Below are 20,553 nucleotides of genomic sequence, written 5' to 3'. Positions count from 1 at the left end.
AGCGCTGCTCCGGGGCCAGCTGCCAGGGAGAGGCAATCCGCAGAGATTCCAAAAGGGATGTACACGGTCAAGGTCTTCTCAAAAATTCAGCAAAAGATCTGCCTCCCTATCAGGGGCACTCGGCAACGCCGCTGCCGACCTGTTTTGCGCTAGGCTGCGCCAAGAGGCGAAACGAAAATTTCTTCAAGTCAACGAAAAGCCATAAAAATGCATCTGGAAAACAGACACACGCCCCAGCAGATCGATCCGTGGAGCCTGCTGCCCCCCACGCTGTTCTCGCCAACACCGCGCTTCAACGTGGTGTTGAATATTCTGGGGAATACCTCCAGAAAGTGCCTCGGCTCGGGAAGCGGGGGTCACTGCGGCCAGCCGAGGAGATGGCTCCGCACAGCGGGTACCACCCCCACAGTCACGATGAGGAGCTCAGCGCCAGGAGACAGACCTTTCCTCTTGGACTACTTTATTTGGTAAAACTCAGAAACCAACAACTGATTGAGCTTCCCAGAACTTCCCTCCCTGAGCGAGCCACAGATCCTGTGGAGAGAGAGGAGCGCGCTGTCCCGCTCAGCTTCGTCACCCCGGAGAAATCCTCCCCCTCCGCACCCGCGCGTCTCACCAGCCCTAGATGGCTCCTCCAGCCCTCGCCCTCGAGGCAGCTTTGCTTCCTCTTCCAAAAAACACAATGAATCAAAAAGGATCAAAAAAAGAAACTGAGAGCAAAAAAAAACAAAACAAAAAAAAGATACTAAAAGACAACAGTGAAGAGTGAATCCAGGCAAGGGCATCGCATCAGCCAAGCGCTACCGGTTGGTCACCCAACGAGAGCGACCAGCGAAGCCCAGTCCTGGGTCAGCAGCCGAGTCCGCAGGATTCGTGAATCCAAGCAGGCGATGACGTGGTGCCTGCCTGACCCCCCCCAAACCCCTAGCAAGCTGGCTCCCCTTCAGAGACTCCTTCCCCCACGTCCCCTCGGGCAAGGGCCACCGCTGCTGGTGTTCAGCGCAGCCGGCCGGGGGTCCCCGAGCTGCGGGTGGGGAAAAGACTCCCTTGCTCTACGTGGAGGAAGGTGCTAGGGAATGACCCCGAATCCTGTTAATGGATGCGGGTCAGCTCCTCCACGATCTTTATCAGGTCGTCTACGGTAGCCTCCCTCTTCATGCCGCTGCCATCGTCGATCTGCAAGGAGAGAAAAGGCATCGGAGCACGGAGACAGCAGCAGGTGCTGAAGAACACTCCCAAACCATCGCCTTTGTAGGATTTACTGATTTACTGCAGCCTGGATTCCTGAGCAGGGTCTCTCTTGCTAATTTTCAAGGGCCTAAGCTCACATCAACCCTTCTCACCTGCAAGTTTGCCACCACCTCCTGCATCTTGGGCCTGCTGATGTCCAGGAAGCTTTCAATCAGGTCACCATCAATGAAGCCCGTAGCCGGCTCCGTCTTGCGTTCAGTGTGAAACGATCTCCAGGTGCCACCGTCAAGGAGCAGAATCCACACGGAGTTAACACCAGCCCCCGGACTATGGGTGCACACAGCAGCTGCCCCAGACAGACTGACAACACTGCGTCAGGACGGTCGCAGAATTTGTGCCACATTTTTAGGGCTACCACAAAGCCAGATTCATCCTTAAACCCTGCAAGACAGACTCCTCTCTACCGCAGGCACCTTCTCTTTGAGCACAAAGCCCTGGGCACCCGGCAAACACACTACCACGATCTCCAGCTGATGTACGCTCCCACCAGAGTGTCCCAACAGAGACAGAATCCTAGAATCATTGAGGTTGGAAAAGACCTTTAAGATCATCCAGTCCAACCAGTAACCTAACACTGCCAAGTCCACCACTAAACCAGTTAAGGGGAGAGGAAGAATTTCATGTTTCCTGGCTTGCTGGCTGCATTATTTTTGAATGAAAGTAAAACTAGGAATCACTAAGGTTGGAAAGGACCTCTAAGATCATCAGGCCAACCATCAACCCAACACCCCCATGCCCACTAAACCATGTCAAAGAGTGCCACGTCTGCCCATTTTTTGAACACCTCCAGGGATGGGGACTCCACCACCCCTCTGGGCAGCCTGTTCCAATGCTTCACCACCCTTTCCGTGAAGAAATTTTTCCTAATATCCAATCTAAACCTCCCCTGACACAACTTGAGCCCATTTCCTCTCATCCTATCGCTAGCTACTTGGGAGAAGAGACTGACACCCCCCTCACTACCCCCTCCTGTCAGGCAGCTGCAGGGAGCGATAAGGTCTCCCCTCAGCCTCCTCTTTTCCAGGCTAAACAATCCCAGTTCTCTCAGCTGTTCCTCATAAGATTTGTTCTCTAGACCCTTCCCCAGCTTCATTGCCCTTCTCTGGACACGATAAACCTCCAACACCCCACACCTGGCTCAGGCCAGATTCACAAGCCAGCCCCCAGCATTGACCGGCACAGGCTCCTGACTGAACTGCGAAAGGATATAAGGAGTGCTCGATCTTGCCCACGCTCTTGATGACTTTATTCAGCCTGTTCTGCATGTCCAGGAGGAGGTTGTACCAGCTCTCCGACAGCGAGGTCACCAGCCCTGCAAAGGGCAAAACAGAGAAAAAAAATTCAGGGCTCACCCCGGGACATCCTGGCAGCTCCCAGCAGGCAGGGATTGACGGGCTGCCGGGACTGGAGTAGTGCTGGAAGCTGGTGCCTGGGAGGGCTGGGGCAAGGAAGGAGTTTCAAAGAAAGCCAGAGCACTTTCCTCTCCTGGAAGCAATCCAGAGAGAAAAGCAGGTTTCTGAGGGGAGTACGGCACAGAGCGTCACTCGACTGGGGAACAGAGAAGAGCGGAGACATGAGGAAACCCCAGCCCAGGTTCAGCAGCAGGGAAGGCGACCTGTTACCCTCCTGCTCAGGCTGAGGAACCCTGACCCTTACCGATCATGCCGTTGACTGTGCCAAAGAGAACCGAGCCCTGTGTTGGCGTGGACGTCTCGCCCAGGTTCTGCATGACCAGAGACCCATGACAGAAGACATTAACGAACTCTCCCAGGTGGGACAGCCCCACCTCCTGCAAGTGTTGGCGCTCCTCATCGGTCGTGGCCGCACTGAAATCCAAAGCACCCTGCTCAGTCTGTGCTGGGGTGACATAAAAGCTGCCCCTGCTCCCACCTCACTGCTCCTCAGAGCTGGGCACGCTCCTCCCAGCTTTCCTGCCTGACGCACAGCCCTCTGTAGCTGTAATGTGGAGGAGAGCAGGAGGTCCTATCACGCCATCCCTCCCGTCACACATTGCTACATCCCCCTTATGGCCAGCTCACCTGTCCTTCTGGCACACAAACAAATTGAAAGCGTTCTCTGCTCCCAAGAAGTTGTCATCGTCCAGGATCTCCACGGCACTCATCCAGTTTGGATTGAAGTCCCGGGCAATCTGGAAGGGGAGAAGAGGAGAGGCAGTGTGCACAGATGGTCTGTCCTGCGATCCAGCATCTTCATTCCACCCAACACCAACATTCAGGAGCAAGGTGGGATCCAGTCTGTCCCTCTCTGTGAGACGAAGCAGCTGAGCGCAAAAGGCACCAAGTGCTTTCTGGAGATGGCGCTGGCCCAAGCAGCACTCAGACAATGCCAGGGCACTCCCTGGGCAAACGCAGAGCAGCCCGTGCCAAAGCCGTGGCCCACAGCCATTCTAACAGTTTAAGCGCACAGACTGTCTCAGCGCCTGGTCCATCCCGCAGCTATGCTGCGTTTGCTGACAGAGATGCAGCCACAGTCGCACTAAGCCTTTCCAACCGTACGACGGGCAGTCCAGATGGCAGCTCCCCACCCCTGGCAGGCAGCAGTCACGCACCCAAAGCCCGCTCTTCTCAAGGTTGCTGATTCATTGCCCAGTTTCCTGGAAGCCCAGGGATCCGTCCCTCCAGAAACCACAGGGATTTGTCTAAAAGCACGTCCAGGTGACGCTGCTTTCATTGCACAGCCCTACAGCCTTGTCTTCAAAGGGCTAGCAAGGCAGGGTGAGCCAGGCTCCTTCTTCTATCACCTTAAACACTGTTTCCCCCTGCCCAGAACCTACTGGAAGAGGCAGCACGGGCTCCCAGCACACCTTTGAAAAAGACTATTTAACAGCATCCATACCTCCTCGAAGTTTCCTTCCATGGGCTTGTATGCAAGGAGGAGGACAGACCGCATCAGATCTCCCACAAGGATGAAGTCTCCCTTGGTCTTCAGGTAGAGCGCCATGATGTTGTTGTAATGGTTGCACTCTGTGCGCAGCTCCTTCTCCGCTGTCCACTCATACAGGCGCACCTGAAGGAAGGGAGACGGTTCTGAGCCAGCACAGACACCCAGGCCAGCCAAGACACACTCCCCAACAGAGATCGGGGACCTGGCTGACAGGTGGAGCAGCTTCCAGCTCCAAAACACACTCCCAAAACAAGTCAGGGTCTTGCAAGAGCCCTACCGTGCTGTTGATGCTGGCTAACAGCTTCCCGTTGAACTCCACCATGGAATACACAGCCCCTTTGACCTCCTTCTCAGCCAGGCTCTGCAGCTTCCCTGGAATAAAGCCATGCACTGCCCGGTTATTTGCCCTGCACTCCCAAGTGTGGCAAGTCCAGGGGGTTCAGACGAGCTGCTCTAAACAACGTTGCTCTCTCTAGAAGCTGTCTCAGAGGATCTGTGGGCAAGTAGCGCAGGAGCGACATGACAGCGGGGGCAGACACACAGAAAGCAAATCCCAGAATCCAGTTCTGGCGAGGGATTCTTGGGCTTCTCTGGGAGGTGGGGGGAAAGGGAACACGCTGTGATGGTCTGCAGCAGAGTGACAGCACCTACGGATCCTGCCTGTGGGCAGCTGACTGCAGGCCCCTCAGGAAAAACCTCTCTGCCTGCTACTGGGACGTGAGCGCTCTCAGGCCTGAGGAGCTCCTCTCTGATCTCCCCTCAAGCAGCTGGACTTGGCCGTGTGAGAAGACCTTGCTCTTACCGTCAGAGTAGTGGAAGACAACAATGCGGCCCTGTTTGGGCTCTGCCTCCTCGGGATATACCATGGCGGTGCCCACGATGAAATAGGTGTTTGGATCCTTGCCAAGCTTGCAGGAGACCAGGCTGAGGGCGTACTCATTTTGCAGAAACTGGTGAGCATGAAGCACTGTGTAAAGAGGGAAAGGCAGAAACAACTGGGTCCCGTGGGTCGCAGCAGGACACGCCTCCACACGTAGGTGGAGCAGCTTGCCTAGGAGCAGCTGAAAACTTAAGATGTGTTTAAGATGGTTGCCTGGAGATCCCCTCTCCTATTCCCCACCACCACCTTGTGCCATCAAAAAACCACTACGTCTGAAACCTATGCCCTATGGCTGACGCTCCTCCAGGAAAAATGCTTTGACTGAAGGAAATGTGCAGGATCACAGCTCTTCAACAAGCCTGTGAAGATCACGAGTCTCAGCCACGTGCTGATGGGCTTGTCCTGGAGGAGAAAACTGGACTAGGGTACAGCCAGTATTTGGGAGTGGTACCTTCGAAGGTGTGCTGATCTATGATGAGCAGGTTGTGCACCTCCACCTCCTCTCCAAAGGACGTCTCATGCGGTGCCGTGCTGCTGGAGAACAGCTTGCTGGTGCTCACGCTGCTGGACAGGGCCTAGGACACAGTAATATCGGTCACATCCTTGTGCTACTCGCCATGTCCTCACGCTACTCCACACAGGCTGAGGCAACCGGGAACCAGAGGAATGAATGGGAGAGAAGGTGAAGCAAGGAACTCCCTGGACCTGAGTAAAGGGACACACTGCCTGCACCAGCAGAGATGTGTGACGTGCATGGCAGAGGTAGCGCTGCTGAGCAACAGCATTAAAAGAAGAGTTTATGCAGTGTTGTGGCTTCCACCAGAGCTACTGCCCGAAGGAGGCTTGTGCCTCCATCCCTGGGAGAAGGAGACCACTTGAGACCGAACAGAAGCCTGTACGGGAGACTGAAGGAGCAGCACCCAAAACCAAAGGTGATCCGACAGAACAGTGAGCGTGCCAAGGCTGCCGGAGAGCAGCACAGAGCGCCCTTCTCACCACCATGGAGATCTTACCACCCCATCTCCTCCCAGGCTGCCAAAGGGAGAGCTTGCACTCAGAGCTTTGGAAGAGAAGATTGTGAAGGAAAATCTGCATCACGGTTTAGCCTGAGGAACTATGATACCCATAGCCCAGAGCTCAGGGACGATCTAGCCTCTACCCCTCACCTGGGTGCTGGCGCTGGGTCTGAGTGCAGTGGTGCCCCCACTGGCATCCTGCACCTCGATACGACTTGAAAGCACGCCGAAACACTGCGATACCTCTTGGTAGCAGATTTTCCTGCAGGACAAACAGAGCTGTGTGGGCAGGAGCGCCAGGACAGGCCACTCCAAGGAGAGCACAGAGGCTCTGGAGACAAGAGGCAGAGCTGCTTGCTTGCCCAGGCTGCTCTCAGCACAAGCCCCCAATTCAGTCTGTGTGCTGAGCCCACAGCAGGAACGTTGACTGCAAAGTCTCCCCCACAACCTTGTCCCATGCAGCAGGGGCACGGGCCTTCAAGCCAGGTTCCCTCCCACTGCTCAGCTCACCTGGGCGATTCGTAGAGGGGAACCGTGCGGATGTGCAGCTTTTGGATCTCATCAATGGTGCCGATTGTCAGGGTGCTGTTATTGGCCAACGCCAAGCTGTACGGGGGAAAAAGAAAACCAAACACGTGAGCAACGGTGCTTATAAGGTGGGTGGCACAGCAAGAACCTCCCTCTCCTCCATACCCCTCAAAACCACTGGTCCCAGGATCCCATTGCAAGTCCAAAACCTCCCTCACCCCGTGTCGCACAAGGCAAGGTGCGGGCTCACCTGTCGGGATACCCATCCGAATTGAGGGGACACATGTAGTTCACCTCCTTCAGGTTGACATTGGAGAAGACCAGCTTGTGGTTACTGCTGTAGATGACGGTGGGGCGGTCAGAGCAGGCAAACACGTTGGTGGTGGACAGAGAGCGGAAAGTCCTCAGGACGGTGGGCTGGGTCCCAAGGGTCACCTTCTTCCGGTCACTCAGCAAGCCTGCGGAAAAGGAGCACCGGTGTTGGGAGCTGCCGCAACGGAGCTCGCAAGAGCAGGATGGCAGAGTGCAACGCGGCTGCAACGCCTTGGGAAGAAATGAGTGCAGGTAAATGCACCCTGCTGTCAGCACAGGGCAGCAAAGGAACGGATATAAGCGTCGATCTCCTTTCTCCAGAGTCCGCTGGAGAAATCCACCAACTCCCAGTGCCCACAGCCAGCCCCACCTTGAGCATGACCCCGTCACGGTAAGAAAGCAAGAAAAAAAGGAGGAAAGAAAGCATGTCAAGCAAGTTAAGAGGGCACGGGTCCAGCAGCCCGCTCAGGGCTACGCCCTGTAGTCACCTGTCTCAAGGCTGAGCCCGAAGTAGAAGAGAGCTCCGTCCCCGAGGGCACACAGAAGGTAATGGCTGCTCTCGAAGGTCGTCATGAGGATGGAGCGAGGGATAATTTCTGCAGGGAGCGGGAGAAGAGAAGGCTGATGTCACTCACGCCTCAGCCAGGTCAGCGGCCGCTGCCACCACCCAGCAGCCCCAGGAGAGCCCTACCTCCTCCCAGCATCTCTTTGTGCAGCAGTTCAAACGAAGGCAGCTTTAGGATGCGGGCAGAGATGTCAGTCCAGAGCCCGATTGCACACAGTGGGGACATGCCGTTAGTGTCCCCCAAAGGGGTGATGTCCAGGCAGGCAACTTCATGCTCCATTTCTGTGCAGCTGGCAGGAATGAGGAAGCAGACAGAGGTGTCAGTCTTGAGTCCAAAGACAGACAGACAGCAGAGGCTGAGAGCCCTTGGGCCAGGACGAGAGACGTGCACCCACCTGATCTGCCTGAGCTCCTGGGGTCGGATCTCCAGGTAGTACAGGGCTCGTCCCACAGCCACCACTACCTGGTTGCTGTTACAGGAAGCCACGCTGATGTTCTTTCCATTAGGCTCTTTCCACTCACTCACCAGGGCTTTGGGCTCCTGACTAACCAGTCTCACAGAGGCAGAGGTGATCTGGGGAGAGAGAGAATGCTTGTGCTCAGAGCCAGACCACCGCCTCCCTTCCTGACATCGGCCCAGGGAAGTACTGCAAACCCTGCCCCTGATAAGCAGCACAGATCTAGGTTAGCCCCACAATCAGTAAGGGCTGTAGGGTCACCATGAGAGACATATCTCTACATTCTCCTAAAAATGCCATTACCTGGATCAGTTGCTGATGTGCCACATTGCCACAGAAGAAGGTCTGCTGATCATCCACAAACCCTGTGAGCTCCGTCTCTTCTACTTCCTCTCCATTTAACATAAGAACCCTGAGCAGGAAAGGAAATTCCTGTTATATCACGATCCAACGCGTGGCCGAGAGCCTGGCTCAGCATTAACCCCACTTTACCTGGTCTGTCCAACAAAGGACAGCACCAACGTGTTGTCCGTTTCACGATGAGAGTCTGACCTCAGGGGCCACAAGCCTGCAAGAAAGAGAGGCCACATTTGCTCACAGTCAATATTCCAAAAACCGGTGGGTGGCAAGCCCCCTGCCCCACACCCCAACCTCAGTGTGTGCACAGGACGGGTCCCCAGCGGGCCCCCTCAGGCTGCGGGTTATATGTGACAGCACCAAAGAGCTCACACACCTTTAATCCCTGGCAAGTCAATGCTGGCGTGCTCATGAATCCCAATGCCGTTCCGGATGATCCGCAGCGAACCCTCTTTAAACGCACCCGAGCATGTGACCAGCTGAAGGAAAAGCAGATGACCTTTACCAACCACTTCTGGGAAGCTTCCCCACTTCTCCTCGTAGCGATCGGTTCAGGGGAAGATGGGGTACCCATCTTCTCCACTTCTCAGAGGAAGTTTTTTTGGCAGCTGATCCTTCCCCATTGCATGAAAGCAACCCCTTCCTCATGGACAGGGGTATCCAAGAATTAGCCTCTCCACTCACACCACTTTTCAGTGTAAGACTTCAGTACCATCCCTGCACTTGGATAAGACTGAGATCCACCAATGAATGGTTTGTACTTTTCTCTCCATGGAGAACCCACGCATACATCTGGCCGGCCCAGACATCCCCAGCACTAAGAAAAACAGAATCAACGTTACCTGCCCTTGGCCTTGTCTTTCCAGGTCTACCACACACATGTCGACGATGGGACCGAGGTTGGTGAAGGTCTCCATAGCCACTACGTAGGAGCCCTGCTCGTTGCTGTCCACGTTGAGCTATGAATAGACACAATCATTGGCTTTCAACAAGCAAGACCAAGCAAGTGAAAAGGGCGTAGGACAGACAAGAAAGGAAAATTTATCCACATACACCTCTCGAGGCCATGATGAAAATAAATACATACAAAATCCTGTCTGAACACGCAACTAAGCCAGAAGACAGCTGCCACGTACCTTCACAAGCTGGGAATCCCCAAGCCGAGAACCGACAAACACAACTCCATTGTCCAGGTAGGTCAAGCACTCTGCAATGGACGTCTGGGAATTGAGAAGACGCAGATGAAACACCACCAGCATGAAAAGGACCTGCCCCACACACTGCATCTGAGCTGCAGCCCAACAGGGAGACCCTGGACACAGGATAGGAATTTAATCCCTTTACAAAACCCACAGAGAGTCCAAACTTCTCCTGGGAACAGCGCACAAGCACTAGGCAAAAATCTGGGAAGATGGCGTAAACTTTCAAGTGCTCAGATAGGGAATTTCCGAGCAATTGACAGTTCAGAGCCATGACAACTGTGAAATTTCACCCCACCCCAGGCTCCAAAAGAGACACCGTTGCTGCCACTCAGCCCTCAGCAGAGCATTTCCAGCCTGCAGAACCTCCCAGCCCTGTGGTGAGAAGCGAGAGGGACAGCACACGCGATGTGGCTGAGTCCTACCTCGCCGAGCAGTTCCACGCGCAGGTCCTTCAAGGTGACAGTGCCGTCCATCTGTTCCTCCTTCTCCAGAAGCAGCATGAAGAGGCGTCCTTCCATGTCCCCCAGCAAGTAACGGGACCCATTGGGATCCACACGGTTGTGGCACACGATCGTACTTTGCTGCACGCAAAGGAGGAGGGAATTTTTAGGAACCCGGTGAAACAGCCTCAAACGGGCACCTAGCAAGGACCATCTCTGTACACGCCAGAAGGGAACAGCCACATCCAGAGTGCACCAGCTGCTGGCTGTAACCACAGCACAGCCCCACTCCTCCGCTGAAGAGGGAGAGGGCTGGATTTGCCCTTCAATAAACTGTACCAGCGAACACAACCAGAATCTGTGGTCAAACGGTCTCGCTTTCAGTCACTAGGAACCACCTCACGTTCCTAAACTAAACATGTCGCTAGCTTGTTCACAGCTCAAGAAATATGCCATCAGAAAGCCTGTTTTCCTAACGCTGGGCCTTCCACACATGCAGGGATGCTATTTGGGACCTGCAGCAGGCTTGGAGCTCTGCATCTCCAGACCCAAGCTCTGCAGACGTTTTGCTCTGTTGGTGGATGCTGCCTGGCCGCCTGTCAACATATTTGGTTTTGGTTTAAAAAACCTGATCTTGCAGATCTTTATTGTATGCAAACATCCCACTGGCCTTGAGTACAGATGTGCCTGCACTCTGCTTGCAGGTCAAAGCCCAGATCTGTATGTCAGCAGAGTGCAGGCAACTCGCTCCGCCCGCTCCACTATAACCAACTCTGCATCACGGAGCCTCAGCAGCGGTCCAAGAGCCTGTAGGCATTCAGGCAACAATATTAGTATCTCTTTACCCAAGATTTACAGCTCTTTTCTAGCCCGTCATTATTTCCAGCTTAAAAGGACCTTTTGATCATAGCTCAAGCCCTCTTTCAGCCCCGAGCAGCACCTCAGCCATGCCATTTGTGCTTCCTGCACCATTTACATGCGGGAAATGGCCTGTCCCTCTGACAAAAACCACAAGCTCAACTTCTGTCACAAACTCTGTAAGTCTTTTTTTTCCTTTGAACAAGTGCCCCAATCATACACCAGTGGACTCAAGTCTCTAAGGAGTTCATTCATATCTTTTGCTGCCTGAAATGAAAGCAGGCTCTGGCCTGGACCCAAACCACACACTACCTCCTAATTAATCCCTTTCTCTGGGGCCCAAACAAGATTTCAGCTTTACTGCACCATTTGGGAGCACTCCACGGAGAGCAGAGCCACACACCACAGTGCAAGCATAGACGCTGCCACCGGTACAAGGATCACATACGTCCCTCGGTCCCCAAAAACACAGACCAGGCGTCGTGTGAAACACCCATGCTCGCCGAAGCTCTGGGAGTCAGTGATGCTATTAGGCTACACCTGGAGACAAGAGCAGCTTAAGTTCTTGACTACAAGTAGCCCGATACCCTACTAGCACTCTGAAATGCCTGGGAACGGAGGAACTATACAGGATGCATTTCTAGATCTCAGCAGTCACTCACCTTGATGATAGGTGGAGCTATAGCTAGGTATTTATCTCCGTTGTGATAGGTGATAGACTCCTGCCCAATGATGATCGCGCCTCCAAAAGGCTCTGGCACTGTGCAGGGGAGAAGACAAATGTCTTATTAGAGAACCTGTGCGGCATGACTGAGGCATTCAGCCTTGAGAAAGAACCGGGAGGGAAGATCTTTTACAAAGAAGGACCAACCTGCGATGACCATGGAGGCTTCAGCCTCTACGTTCTCCTGTTTCCAAGGACCTTTGTTAAACTCCTTCTCGCGCAGGGACACCTCGTACGTCTTGACGTGGCGACCCTGAGGGTCCTGAAAGAGAAGCCACAAATGACGACATACGCTGACGACAGCCTCACGTGCACAGCAACGGAGGCTCCCAAAGCAGAGCTGACTGGCAACCTGTGAAGCAAGGAGACTCCGCCTCATCTCCTGCAAGCACCAGCGAGCTGCTGAGGCTTCCCACCCTGCCCACGTCCTCTTCAGACTCCCCCAAACCGCACATGTGTCTGAACATACACACGCTAATGTTCTCCCTAACTTTATCCATATGTTGAACGACCTTTGAATAAATCCCTGTGCCAAAAACAGACTGAAAACTATTTTTGCATTTTTATACAAGTGAGTTTCTGGGACTCGTATGCATCTGACGCACAGCTCTACAAATCTGGGCATGAGTGGCAGCACGCAATATCGCCACCCGCCTCCAGCTCCAGCAAGGCATTCAGGAATTCAGCTCTGCTGTAGCGGCGCAGGTGCCAGAGCAGCTGAGCTCCCATCTCGATGCTCCTCAGGCCTTTCAGCCTGGTTTCTTGCAGAAACGTAATCTGCTTGCCGAATAATCCCCTGACTGCTCTGCCATTCCAGCAATTCCTAGCCCAGTGGGCAATTTCAACCAAACCCGACGCACACAGAGGTCTCCGAAGCAACGAGTCCATGCAGGCTTTACTGAAATATGCGGTGGGTGGAGAAGAGACCCTCAAATCAGCACCCCGCTACAGGAAAATCGGTCTAAGCTAACAAGCGCTTGGGAACCCACGTGGGGAAAAGACGTATGAGCACCCAAAGCACAGAGAGGGCTTTGAACACAACCCCCTGACCAATTTCATGTCTCAAAAGCTAAGACCAGGCTCTAAATCACAGGGAGCCAGGTTTCTTTAGTCACATCGTTCATAGAACTACTTAAAAAGAGCTGTTCATATTTTTATTTATTATGCCTTGCCACTTTCCAGACCTGAGTAAAAGCGTTTGTTTTTTGTTTTTTTTTTTTTCCCTCCCTGTAGCCATCAGCTCTGTAAACAAACACTCGCAGGAAAGCTGGGCACCTCCTGGCTCACCCCTCACAGCCTCTGCCGCTTGGCAAACGTCCTCACTGACGGCGCTCCGGAGCCCGAGGTCCTGGCGAAAGCCAGCAGTGCAGCACCAAGGGAAGCAAAGAGCAGTACTGGCTGACAGAGGAGGGGAAGCCAGGAGGAGAAATAGCTCCGTGGGGAGGAAAAAGTTGAAGTGGGGTTGTTAAAACGGCAGAGGAGTCATTAATGAAACTTTTGACGTTTCTGAACCTTTTTGCTCCACACCACAGCAGCTCTCGAGCGGTTTTTTTATTTTTATGAACTTCCCCTTTTTGTGGTATCTTCCTCCAGTTTCAGAACGACACAAAAATTATCTCAGACGCTGCTATTCTATTCAGCCCAAATCCTATGATAATGATTAATAAATTGAGAAGGAATCAAAGCAGCAACTTGGAAACGTTCCCCTCTCCACACACACGCAAGTCAGACACCCAGGGACCAAAACAAAGCCAGAGTTTTATGTAAGGCCTAATGAGTCAGACAGAATTTGCCTCTCACTCCTGCTGCAAGGATAAAATTTGTATTAAGAGTGTTAGACACAGAGCAAGCTATCAATTTACTCTTTATTCATACAATACCGGTTTATAACGAATGAACTATTGACAGATTTGCTCTGATTTAAGCTGTAAAGATGCCAGATCTCCAGATAAGAACCTTTTTTACTTGCTGACTACACAGGGTGACCGAGTTCCTCCTTTACGATGCTCTTGAGCCCCGAGTGGAAACTGTCCAGACCCTGACACCGAGTGTAAGAATTTGTCCAAATCACCATCCCTCTCTGCCTCAGTTTCCCCAGCACGCAAGAGCAACGGTACTAATCACACTCACGAATACACTCAGCGCTTTTCAGGGCAGCACACTGCCACTGCTTAGGCTTCCTAGCTTTGGGGAAGTCACCCAGGCAGCGAGTCAGACCCGGTAATACACAACAAGCCAGCCACCTTCAGTTGTATTTCTAGAGCAAAGACTGGCTACAAGCTTCCCTTCTGACACCAGGTTTCAAAGTCAGTGCAGCTGCATGGGATAAAAACGTGGTCCCCCACGTATACTCCCCAGTCATACAGAAACAAGATGGCTGCGCGTTGTGAAAGCGTGCATGACACAGCCCCCCAGGTCAGGCTCCGCTCTGTCGTACAAGGGATCATGACTCCCTTCTCCCCGAAATCGGAGAAAAGAACGGCAGTGCTTTTTGTAAGAAACCAGCGCTTAATTCCTACGCATTAGCAATAGCTGAAAATCCTTTGCTTTTTCAGGTAGAGCCTCTTAATCAACCCCCTCCCTGTTTTCTTCCTTTTTTGTGCATACCGTTGGTTAAATCGCCACGCGAGTGCCTGCAAGGCGAGCGTGACACGTGACAGCCGGGGACAACTTCCCACCAAGGCTGAAGCGAGCACGCTAACGTTTGTTCAGGTGCCAAGGGAGAGCACCAGCTACCCACAGGGCAGGGGAAGAGCACCGTCCTGACACGAGGGACCTGGGCTGCCCTCCCAACCCCAAGTTACCTGGTGACAAAGTGATTTCTGCCCGTGCCTTTACTCGGTAACTGTTAGGCGGCATTCAACAGCACCCAGATAGGAAATAATCAAGTCACTGCTGCCACGTGGTTAGTAGTTCTTACGGCATGAGTTTGCCACTAAGAACTATGCCGAAGGTGAACTAAATTCACAGCAGATCCTATGTGCCACCGTCCCAGGAACTTTCAGCTAGGCCCAGGCTAGCCCGGAATTTGACAAAGCCAAGATAATCCCTCGCCCAGTCAGCACAGCAAAGGCTCTTTGGTTCAAAATAAGCATTTGGAGAAAGGCCTACGAACACTGCCTCTGTGAGGACCCAGGTGACAGGAGAGGTTATGGCCTCTCTTTAGACTCCTGGAGTGGCCTCCCAAATACCAAACGAGACATACTGCTTTTTTTTTAAGGGGAAGGCTCAGGTGTCACAGCAGTGCCTATAGAAAACAACTGACTCTGGCTCTAAGCCACCTGCTCAGCACCCACTGGAAAGACCCATGTGCTGCTCCTGCGTTTTTAAACCGTCCCATCCAAAGCATCAGCCGCCCAGCTCTTCTGTGGGAGAGCATGGCTTCCTCTCTCCCAGAAATGGACAAAAAAGCAGCACAGAGGAACACGGACTTTCCTCAGGTACACAATCATAGAATCCTAGAATCATTGAGGTTGGAAAAGACCTTTTAAGATCATCCAGTCCAACCATTAACCTAACACTGCCAAGTCCAACACTAAACCAATTTAAGGCAGAGTAGCAATTTCATGTTTCCTGGCTTGCTGGCTGCATTATTTATAATGAAAGTCAAACTAGGAATCACTAAGGTCGGAAAGGACCTCTAAGATCATCAGGCCAACCATCAACCCAACACCCCCATGCCCACTAAACCATGGCCCAAAGTGCCACGTCTGCCCATTTTTTGAACACCTCCAGGGATGGGGACTTCACCACTTCTCTGGGCAGCCTCTTCCAATGCTTGACTACCCTTTCCGTCAAGAAATTTTTCCTAATATCCAATCTAAACCTCCCCTGGCACAGCTTGAGCCCATTTCCTCTCATCCTATCACTTGTTACTTGGGAGAAGAGCCCAACACCCCCCCCCTCCCTGCCCACTCCTGTCAGGAGCTGCAGAGTGATGAGGTCTCCCCTCAGCCTCCTCTTCTCCAGGCTGAACACCCCCAGCTCCCTCAGCCGCTCCCCACCAGCCCTGTGCTCCAGACCCTTCCCCAGCTCCGTTGCCCTTCTCTGGACACGCTCCAGCACCTCAATGTCCTTCTTGTACTGAGGGGCCCAAAACTGGACACAATGAGCCTGCAGGAGCCAGAACCGTCTCTCGCTCTGCCCAAAGCGCTGCTTTCCATTGGCTCTGGGACACTGCTGCTGCTCCAAGCCCTTTGGAAGACCTTTAGGGACCTTGGCTGGTGCACCGGCAATCTCCAGCACCCTCCACCTGAGTCACCACTCGAGAACAAGGTACCTGGTAGACGAAGCAGATGGTCGGAGCCTGACAGCCATAGAGAAACTTCACATCGATGACTTGGAGCTCTTCCAGGCGGATGTTAAAAGCCTTTAACTCCTTGTTCTCCCGGTCCAGGGGAATGACCTTGAAGAGGCCATCATAGAGCCGCAGGCCAATCATCCGGCATTCTGGGTCAATGATGCCAATTATGCCAGTCTCTGAGGGACGACCGATGCGATCCTGAGCGAGAGATCCGTGGGGAGGGGAAAGAGAAAGGGCAATTAGCATTAGAAAGAGATCCCCGCGTGGGACTTGAGAGTAGTAGGTACAAGAGTTACCACCCTATGGCTGAGGAAGGGCTCCCTGCACACTTCCTAGCAGGCTTTAAAATGCCATCTGGCAAGCCAAAGGCAATTCAGGCATTTCCTGCCTAAAGCAGGAGGTTCTTTCCACCCAAAAGCCTGGCAGAACCTCTATAGCACACACTTTCTCTTTCCCAGGAACGAGACGCTCCAGGAGCGGACCCTGCAACTGGTTTTCTACCCCAAGTCTCTACTGAACGACCTCAGCAAAGCCACATCGCTGTCCTGCATCTCTGCTTTCTATTGCTGACAAAGAACAATGCTCTCCACTGCTGTGAAGTGAGCGCTTTGATATCCATGACCAAAACCCACCCTTCAGGAATCCAGCCCCGTTATCGGCCTCCGCAGACCCCTCAGCGTTACTTGGCGGGGGCTGATATCAGCGTCTCCGTATGACACGAGGCAGAACCGTGGCACGGGAAGATTAAGCACTTTTCCCGAAGCACATGAACATGTAACCGACAGGACACGCGCACTTACAGCTCCTGCCCGTAACCCCCTGCTCAGCTCCACCAACAGTAAGTCAGCGGAAGCTCAGCGCCTGGAAACAGACGGAAGATATTTTGGCTTGACAGGCGATGGAAATCATTTGGCTAATAACTAACAAAAAGCCAAAGAGACATGGGGATTTCTGACCTGCTCAGAAGGTGCGATTTTAATCCACAGAAAACAGAACAATGAAAAACATCTACAATTACTAAGAATGTTATATGGCCGTGATGGCATGAGTAACTTTGGCACCTGTGCTTCTGGTACGCAGCGTGTAAAGACTGGCCATGAAATACCGGAGGAGTCATTTCCCAGGGAAAATTCTACCTTACATTGAGTTTTGAGCACTAATTCTCAGTAGGAATATCTCAAATTAACCTTAGTATTCTGCAAACCACCCCGAGAACACAGTTGTAGCCACATCACCAGTCCCTGAGCCCAAGACTGACTCACGGCAGGCAAAAATTTCTGGAAATACCAGTGGCAGCAGGTGAACCATACCAGAGTCGGTGGTAGGCAAAGAATCATAAATAACAAGGCAGAAACCCATCAGCTACACACACCCTCGTCACTGGCGAAGCAAAACCATCCCTAAGGAAGGGAATTCACCATTTCCAGGCGCTGCAGCTTCACTCACCTGCACGTTACCATGGGCACGGGTTATAATATCGATGCTGTCCCCGTTCTGCTTGTACTCGAGGATGCAGGCGTTATACTTGGCCGTCAGGATGAACAACAAATCCTTGCTCTCTCCCTGCGAAAGCAAAGCGGAGGCGTGCCTTCAGGAGGGTGTCAAGAGCCAGCGGCCCCGGCGCGCCCGTGCCTGCCCTCCTCCCCAGCGGGCAGGCAGCCCCCATCCCCACAGCGCACCCACCTTGGGGCGGAAAAGCTCCATGACGGCGGTCTTGCCGTACATCCCCACCTCCTTGACGGGCCGCAGCCCCTCCGCTGTCACCACATAGATCTCCAGTCGCGTATTCTTGGCGATCAGCAAGTTCAAATCCTCCGCCGAGGTGAAGTGCCCTGGAAAACGGAGAGAAGAGATCACTGTTGAGCTGCGAAGAAATGACGAGGCTGCACCCTGGGGTGCTCTCACTGAGCAACGTGCAGTATTTTGCAGATCCTGGGAAGTCTGGTCCGCACCCTCACAGCTGCAGACCAAGCACCAGCCGCCCTGCAGCAGCCCCCCGCAAGCTGTGGCACCCCAAAACCCCAGCACCTTCCTCCCACACCACCTGGACCCCTCAGCAACTGCCTCCCCTGAGCTCTGACTTCCATCTTTCCCCAGGAAACCTCATTCCCGGGGGCCCTTTCCACCACGCCCCCTCTCCAGAGTACACTGCGACACCCCAAAACACCTCGCAGTAAGGCAAAACGCAGAGACAGCCATCATTATCACCTCTTCCTGCGGCACCCCAATCCTCTGCTGCTCTCTAACCCCCCCCGGAACCCCACTCCACCCCCACACATCAAAACCCCACTGAGCTCTCAGAAACCTCAAACCTGGCCCAGATCCCCCAGAGAAACCCTGCTGCACCCCTAGCAACCTCAGAGCAACCCCAGTACCCCACACCACCTCCACAACCCTCAACGTGCCCCCAATGCTCCAGAGCACTTCCCGAAGAAACTCAAGACACCCCCAGCTCCCTCAGTGCCCCACAGCACCCCAATAAACCTTAAGCCCCCCCCCCCAGCTACCTCTGGTACCCCACAAAATGCCTACAAACCTCAGGGCCCCCTCAGGAACCCTCAGCCCCCCTCTCAGATCCCCTCCACACCTCAGCACACCCCAAAGCACCACAATGCACTCACATTACTCCCCCCCGCCAAACTCAGGGAACCCCCTGGCTCGCCCCCCACTGCTCCACAACCCCCCCAAGGGCTTCAGACCCCCCCCCAAGGCCTCAGCACCCCCCCACCAAAGGCCTCAGCGCCTCCTGCCCAAAGGGCCTCAGCACCCCCCAAGGCTTCAGCACATCCCCCTCAAGGGCCTCTGGACCCATCACCCCCCACAAAAGGGCCTCAGCACCCGCTCCCCAAGGGCCTCAGCACCCCCCCCAAGGGCCTCAGCACATCACCCCCACCCAAGTGCCTCAGCACATCACCCCCACCCAAGGGCCTCAGCAACCCCCCAAATGGCCCCAGCACCCCCCAAAGCTTCAGCACATCCCCCTCAGGGGCCTCTGGACCCACCACCCTCCTCAAAAGGGCCTTAGCACCCGCTCCCCAAGGGCCTCAGCACCCCCCGCCAAAGGCCTCAGCACATCACCCCCACCCAAGGGCCTCAGCAACCCCCCAAAGGGCCCCAGCACCCCCCAAAGCTTCAGCACATCCCCCTCAGGGGCCTCTGGACCCATCACCCTCCTCAAAAGGGCCTTAGCACCCGCTCCCCAAGGGCCTCAGCACCCCCCGCCAAAGGCCTCAGCACATCACCCCCACCCAAGGGCCTCAGCAACCCCCCAAAGGGCCCCAGCACCCCCCAAAGCTTCAGCACATCCCCCTCAGGGGCCTCTGGACCCACCACCCTCCTCAAAAGGGCCTTAGCACCCGCTCCCCAAGGGCCTCAGCACCCCCCGCCAAAGGCCTCAGCACATCACCCCCACCCAAGGGCCTCAGCAACCCCCCAAAGGGCCCCAGCACCCCCCAAAGCTTCAGCACATCCCCCTCAGGGGCCTCTGGACCCATCACCCTCCTCAAAAGGGCCTTAGCACCCGCTCCCCAAGGGCCTCAGCACCCCCCGCCAAAGGCCTCAGCACATCACCCCCACCCAAGGGCCTCAGCAACCCCCCAAAGGGCCCCAGCACCCCCCAAGGCTTCAGCACATGCCCCTCAAGGGCCTCAGCACCCTCAAAGGCCTCAGCGCCCCCCCCCACCCAAGGGCCTTAGCACCCCCATCCCCCAAAGGACCAAAGCACCCCCTCACACCAAGAGCCTCAGCACCCGCTCCCCCCCCAAAGGGCCTCAGCATCCCCCCAAAGGGCCCCAGCACCCCCAGCCCACGACCGTTAGGCCGTGGGTCCTAGCGCCGCCGCCCCCCGCCATTACCGGTGACGCAGCCGTTCACGGCCGTCGGCTTCTGCGCCGTCACGACGTAGTTGTAGGACATGGCGGCGGCGGGCGGGGGTCGGCAGGGCCGGGGCAGGAGCAGGAGCGGGGCAGGACGCAGCACGCACCAGGAGTGGGGCCTGGCGCGGCCTCTCCGCCGCCGCCGCCACCACCGCCCCTTCCGCCCGCCGCCGCCGTGACGTCAGCGGAAGTGGCGGCGCGGGGCCGCTCTGGGCCGCTGGGAGGACCCGGAGGAGCAGACGAGACGGCCGGTAGGGAAGGGGGGGGGTCCCTGCTTATGGGTGGGGTCTCTGCTTATGGGGGGGGGGATCCCCACTCAGGGGTGCACCCGCTGGTCCCCCCCACCCCGGGGGATCCCTGCTGAGGAGGGCACTCTCCCACCCTGCACCCACGCCGTGGGTGGGAGGTCCCCGCTTTGGGGGTGCAGCCCCCCCCCCCCGCTCCTTCCACTGCACCCTGGGAGGGGTCCATGCTGGGGGGGGTGCACCCCCTGGTCCCCCCCCCACACCCCACCCCCTCCCGAGAGGGGATGCCCGCTGGGGAGGGGGTGCACCCACGCAGGTCCCATGCTGGGAGGAGGCACCTGATAGTGGGGTGCATCCACCCCGGTCCCCCCACACCCCAAAAAGGGGTCCCTCCTGGGGGGGGGGTGCACCCACCCTGGTCTCCCTCTGCCCCAGGGACAGTGCCACCCCTTCCCCTCCGCCCCTCAGGAGGGGGTCCCTTCTTAGGGGGTGCTCTCACCTTGGTCCCCCCCCTCCAGCTCAGAAGGGGATAACTGGGGGGTCCTCCCACCCTGGTCCCCCCCTACCCCAGGATGGGGTCCCTCCTGGGGGGGTGCACCCACCCTGGTCTCCCTCTGCCCCAGGGACAGTGCCAC

The 20,553-nt window shown here is 55.3% G+C and overlaps 1 protein-coding gene across 1 annotated transcript; it reads right to left on the bottom strand.

Annotated features, from left to right (window-relative positions):
* Window positions 1-944: 944 nt before the first annotated feature.
* Window positions 945-19,720, bottom strand: DDB1 (damage specific DNA binding protein 1). Its single transcript, XM_075712264.1, has 27 exons — window positions 19,653-19,720; window positions 17,482-17,630; window positions 17,245-17,361; window positions 15,775-15,996; window positions 11,643-11,757; window positions 11,434-11,531; window positions 9,896-10,054; window positions 9,408-9,491; window positions 9,114-9,230; window positions 8,648-8,750; window positions 8,407-8,482; window positions 8,218-8,326; window positions 7,852-8,030; window positions 7,583-7,746; window positions 7,380-7,487; window positions 6,830-7,037; window positions 6,562-6,657; window positions 6,202-6,313; window positions 5,487-5,610; window positions 4,958-5,122; window positions 4,433-4,527; window positions 4,108-4,278; window positions 3,291-3,400; window positions 2,908-3,077; window positions 2,461-2,563; window positions 1,344-1,467; window positions 945-1,176 (listed from the first exon to the last, which is right to left on the bottom strand). The coding sequence occupies exons 1-27, from the start codon at window positions 19,711-19,713 to the stop codon at window positions 1,093-1,095; spliced, it is 3,423 nt and encodes a 1,140-aa protein (XP_075568379.1). The 5' UTR covers window positions 19,714-19,720; the 3' UTR covers window positions 945-1,092.
* Window positions 19,721-20,553: the final 833 nt, after the last annotated feature.

The sequence above is a fragment of the Pelecanus crispus genome, chromosome 6 (assembly GCF_030463565.1).
Source record: "Pelecanus crispus isolate bPelCri1 chromosome 6, bPelCri1.pri, whole genome shotgun sequence".
Taxonomy (NCBI): domain Eukaryota; kingdom Metazoa; phylum Chordata; class Aves; order Pelecaniformes; family Pelecanidae; genus Pelecanus; species Pelecanus crispus.
Note: the sequence above shows the minus strand (reverse complement) of the source record. Positions and strands in the feature narration are given on the sequence as shown.

What these genes read in the sequence shown, in the direction of transcription:
- DDB1 (XM_075712264.1), bottom strand. Translation starts at nt 19,713, where the DNA reads ATGTCCTACAACTACGTCGTGACGGCGCAGAAGCCGACGGCCGTGAAC. An exon ending in AGCCTCCATGGTCATCGCAG is followed by an intron (nt 11,532 to 11,642) that starts GTTGGTCCTTCT and finishes TCCCCTGCACAG; the next exon opens with TGCCAGAGCCTTTTGGAGGC. An exon ending in GACCCAGCGCCAGCACCCAG is followed by an intron (nt 5,611 to 6,201) that starts GTGAGGGGTAGA and finishes ACTGTGTCCTAG; the next exon opens with GCCCTGTCCAGCAGCGTGAG.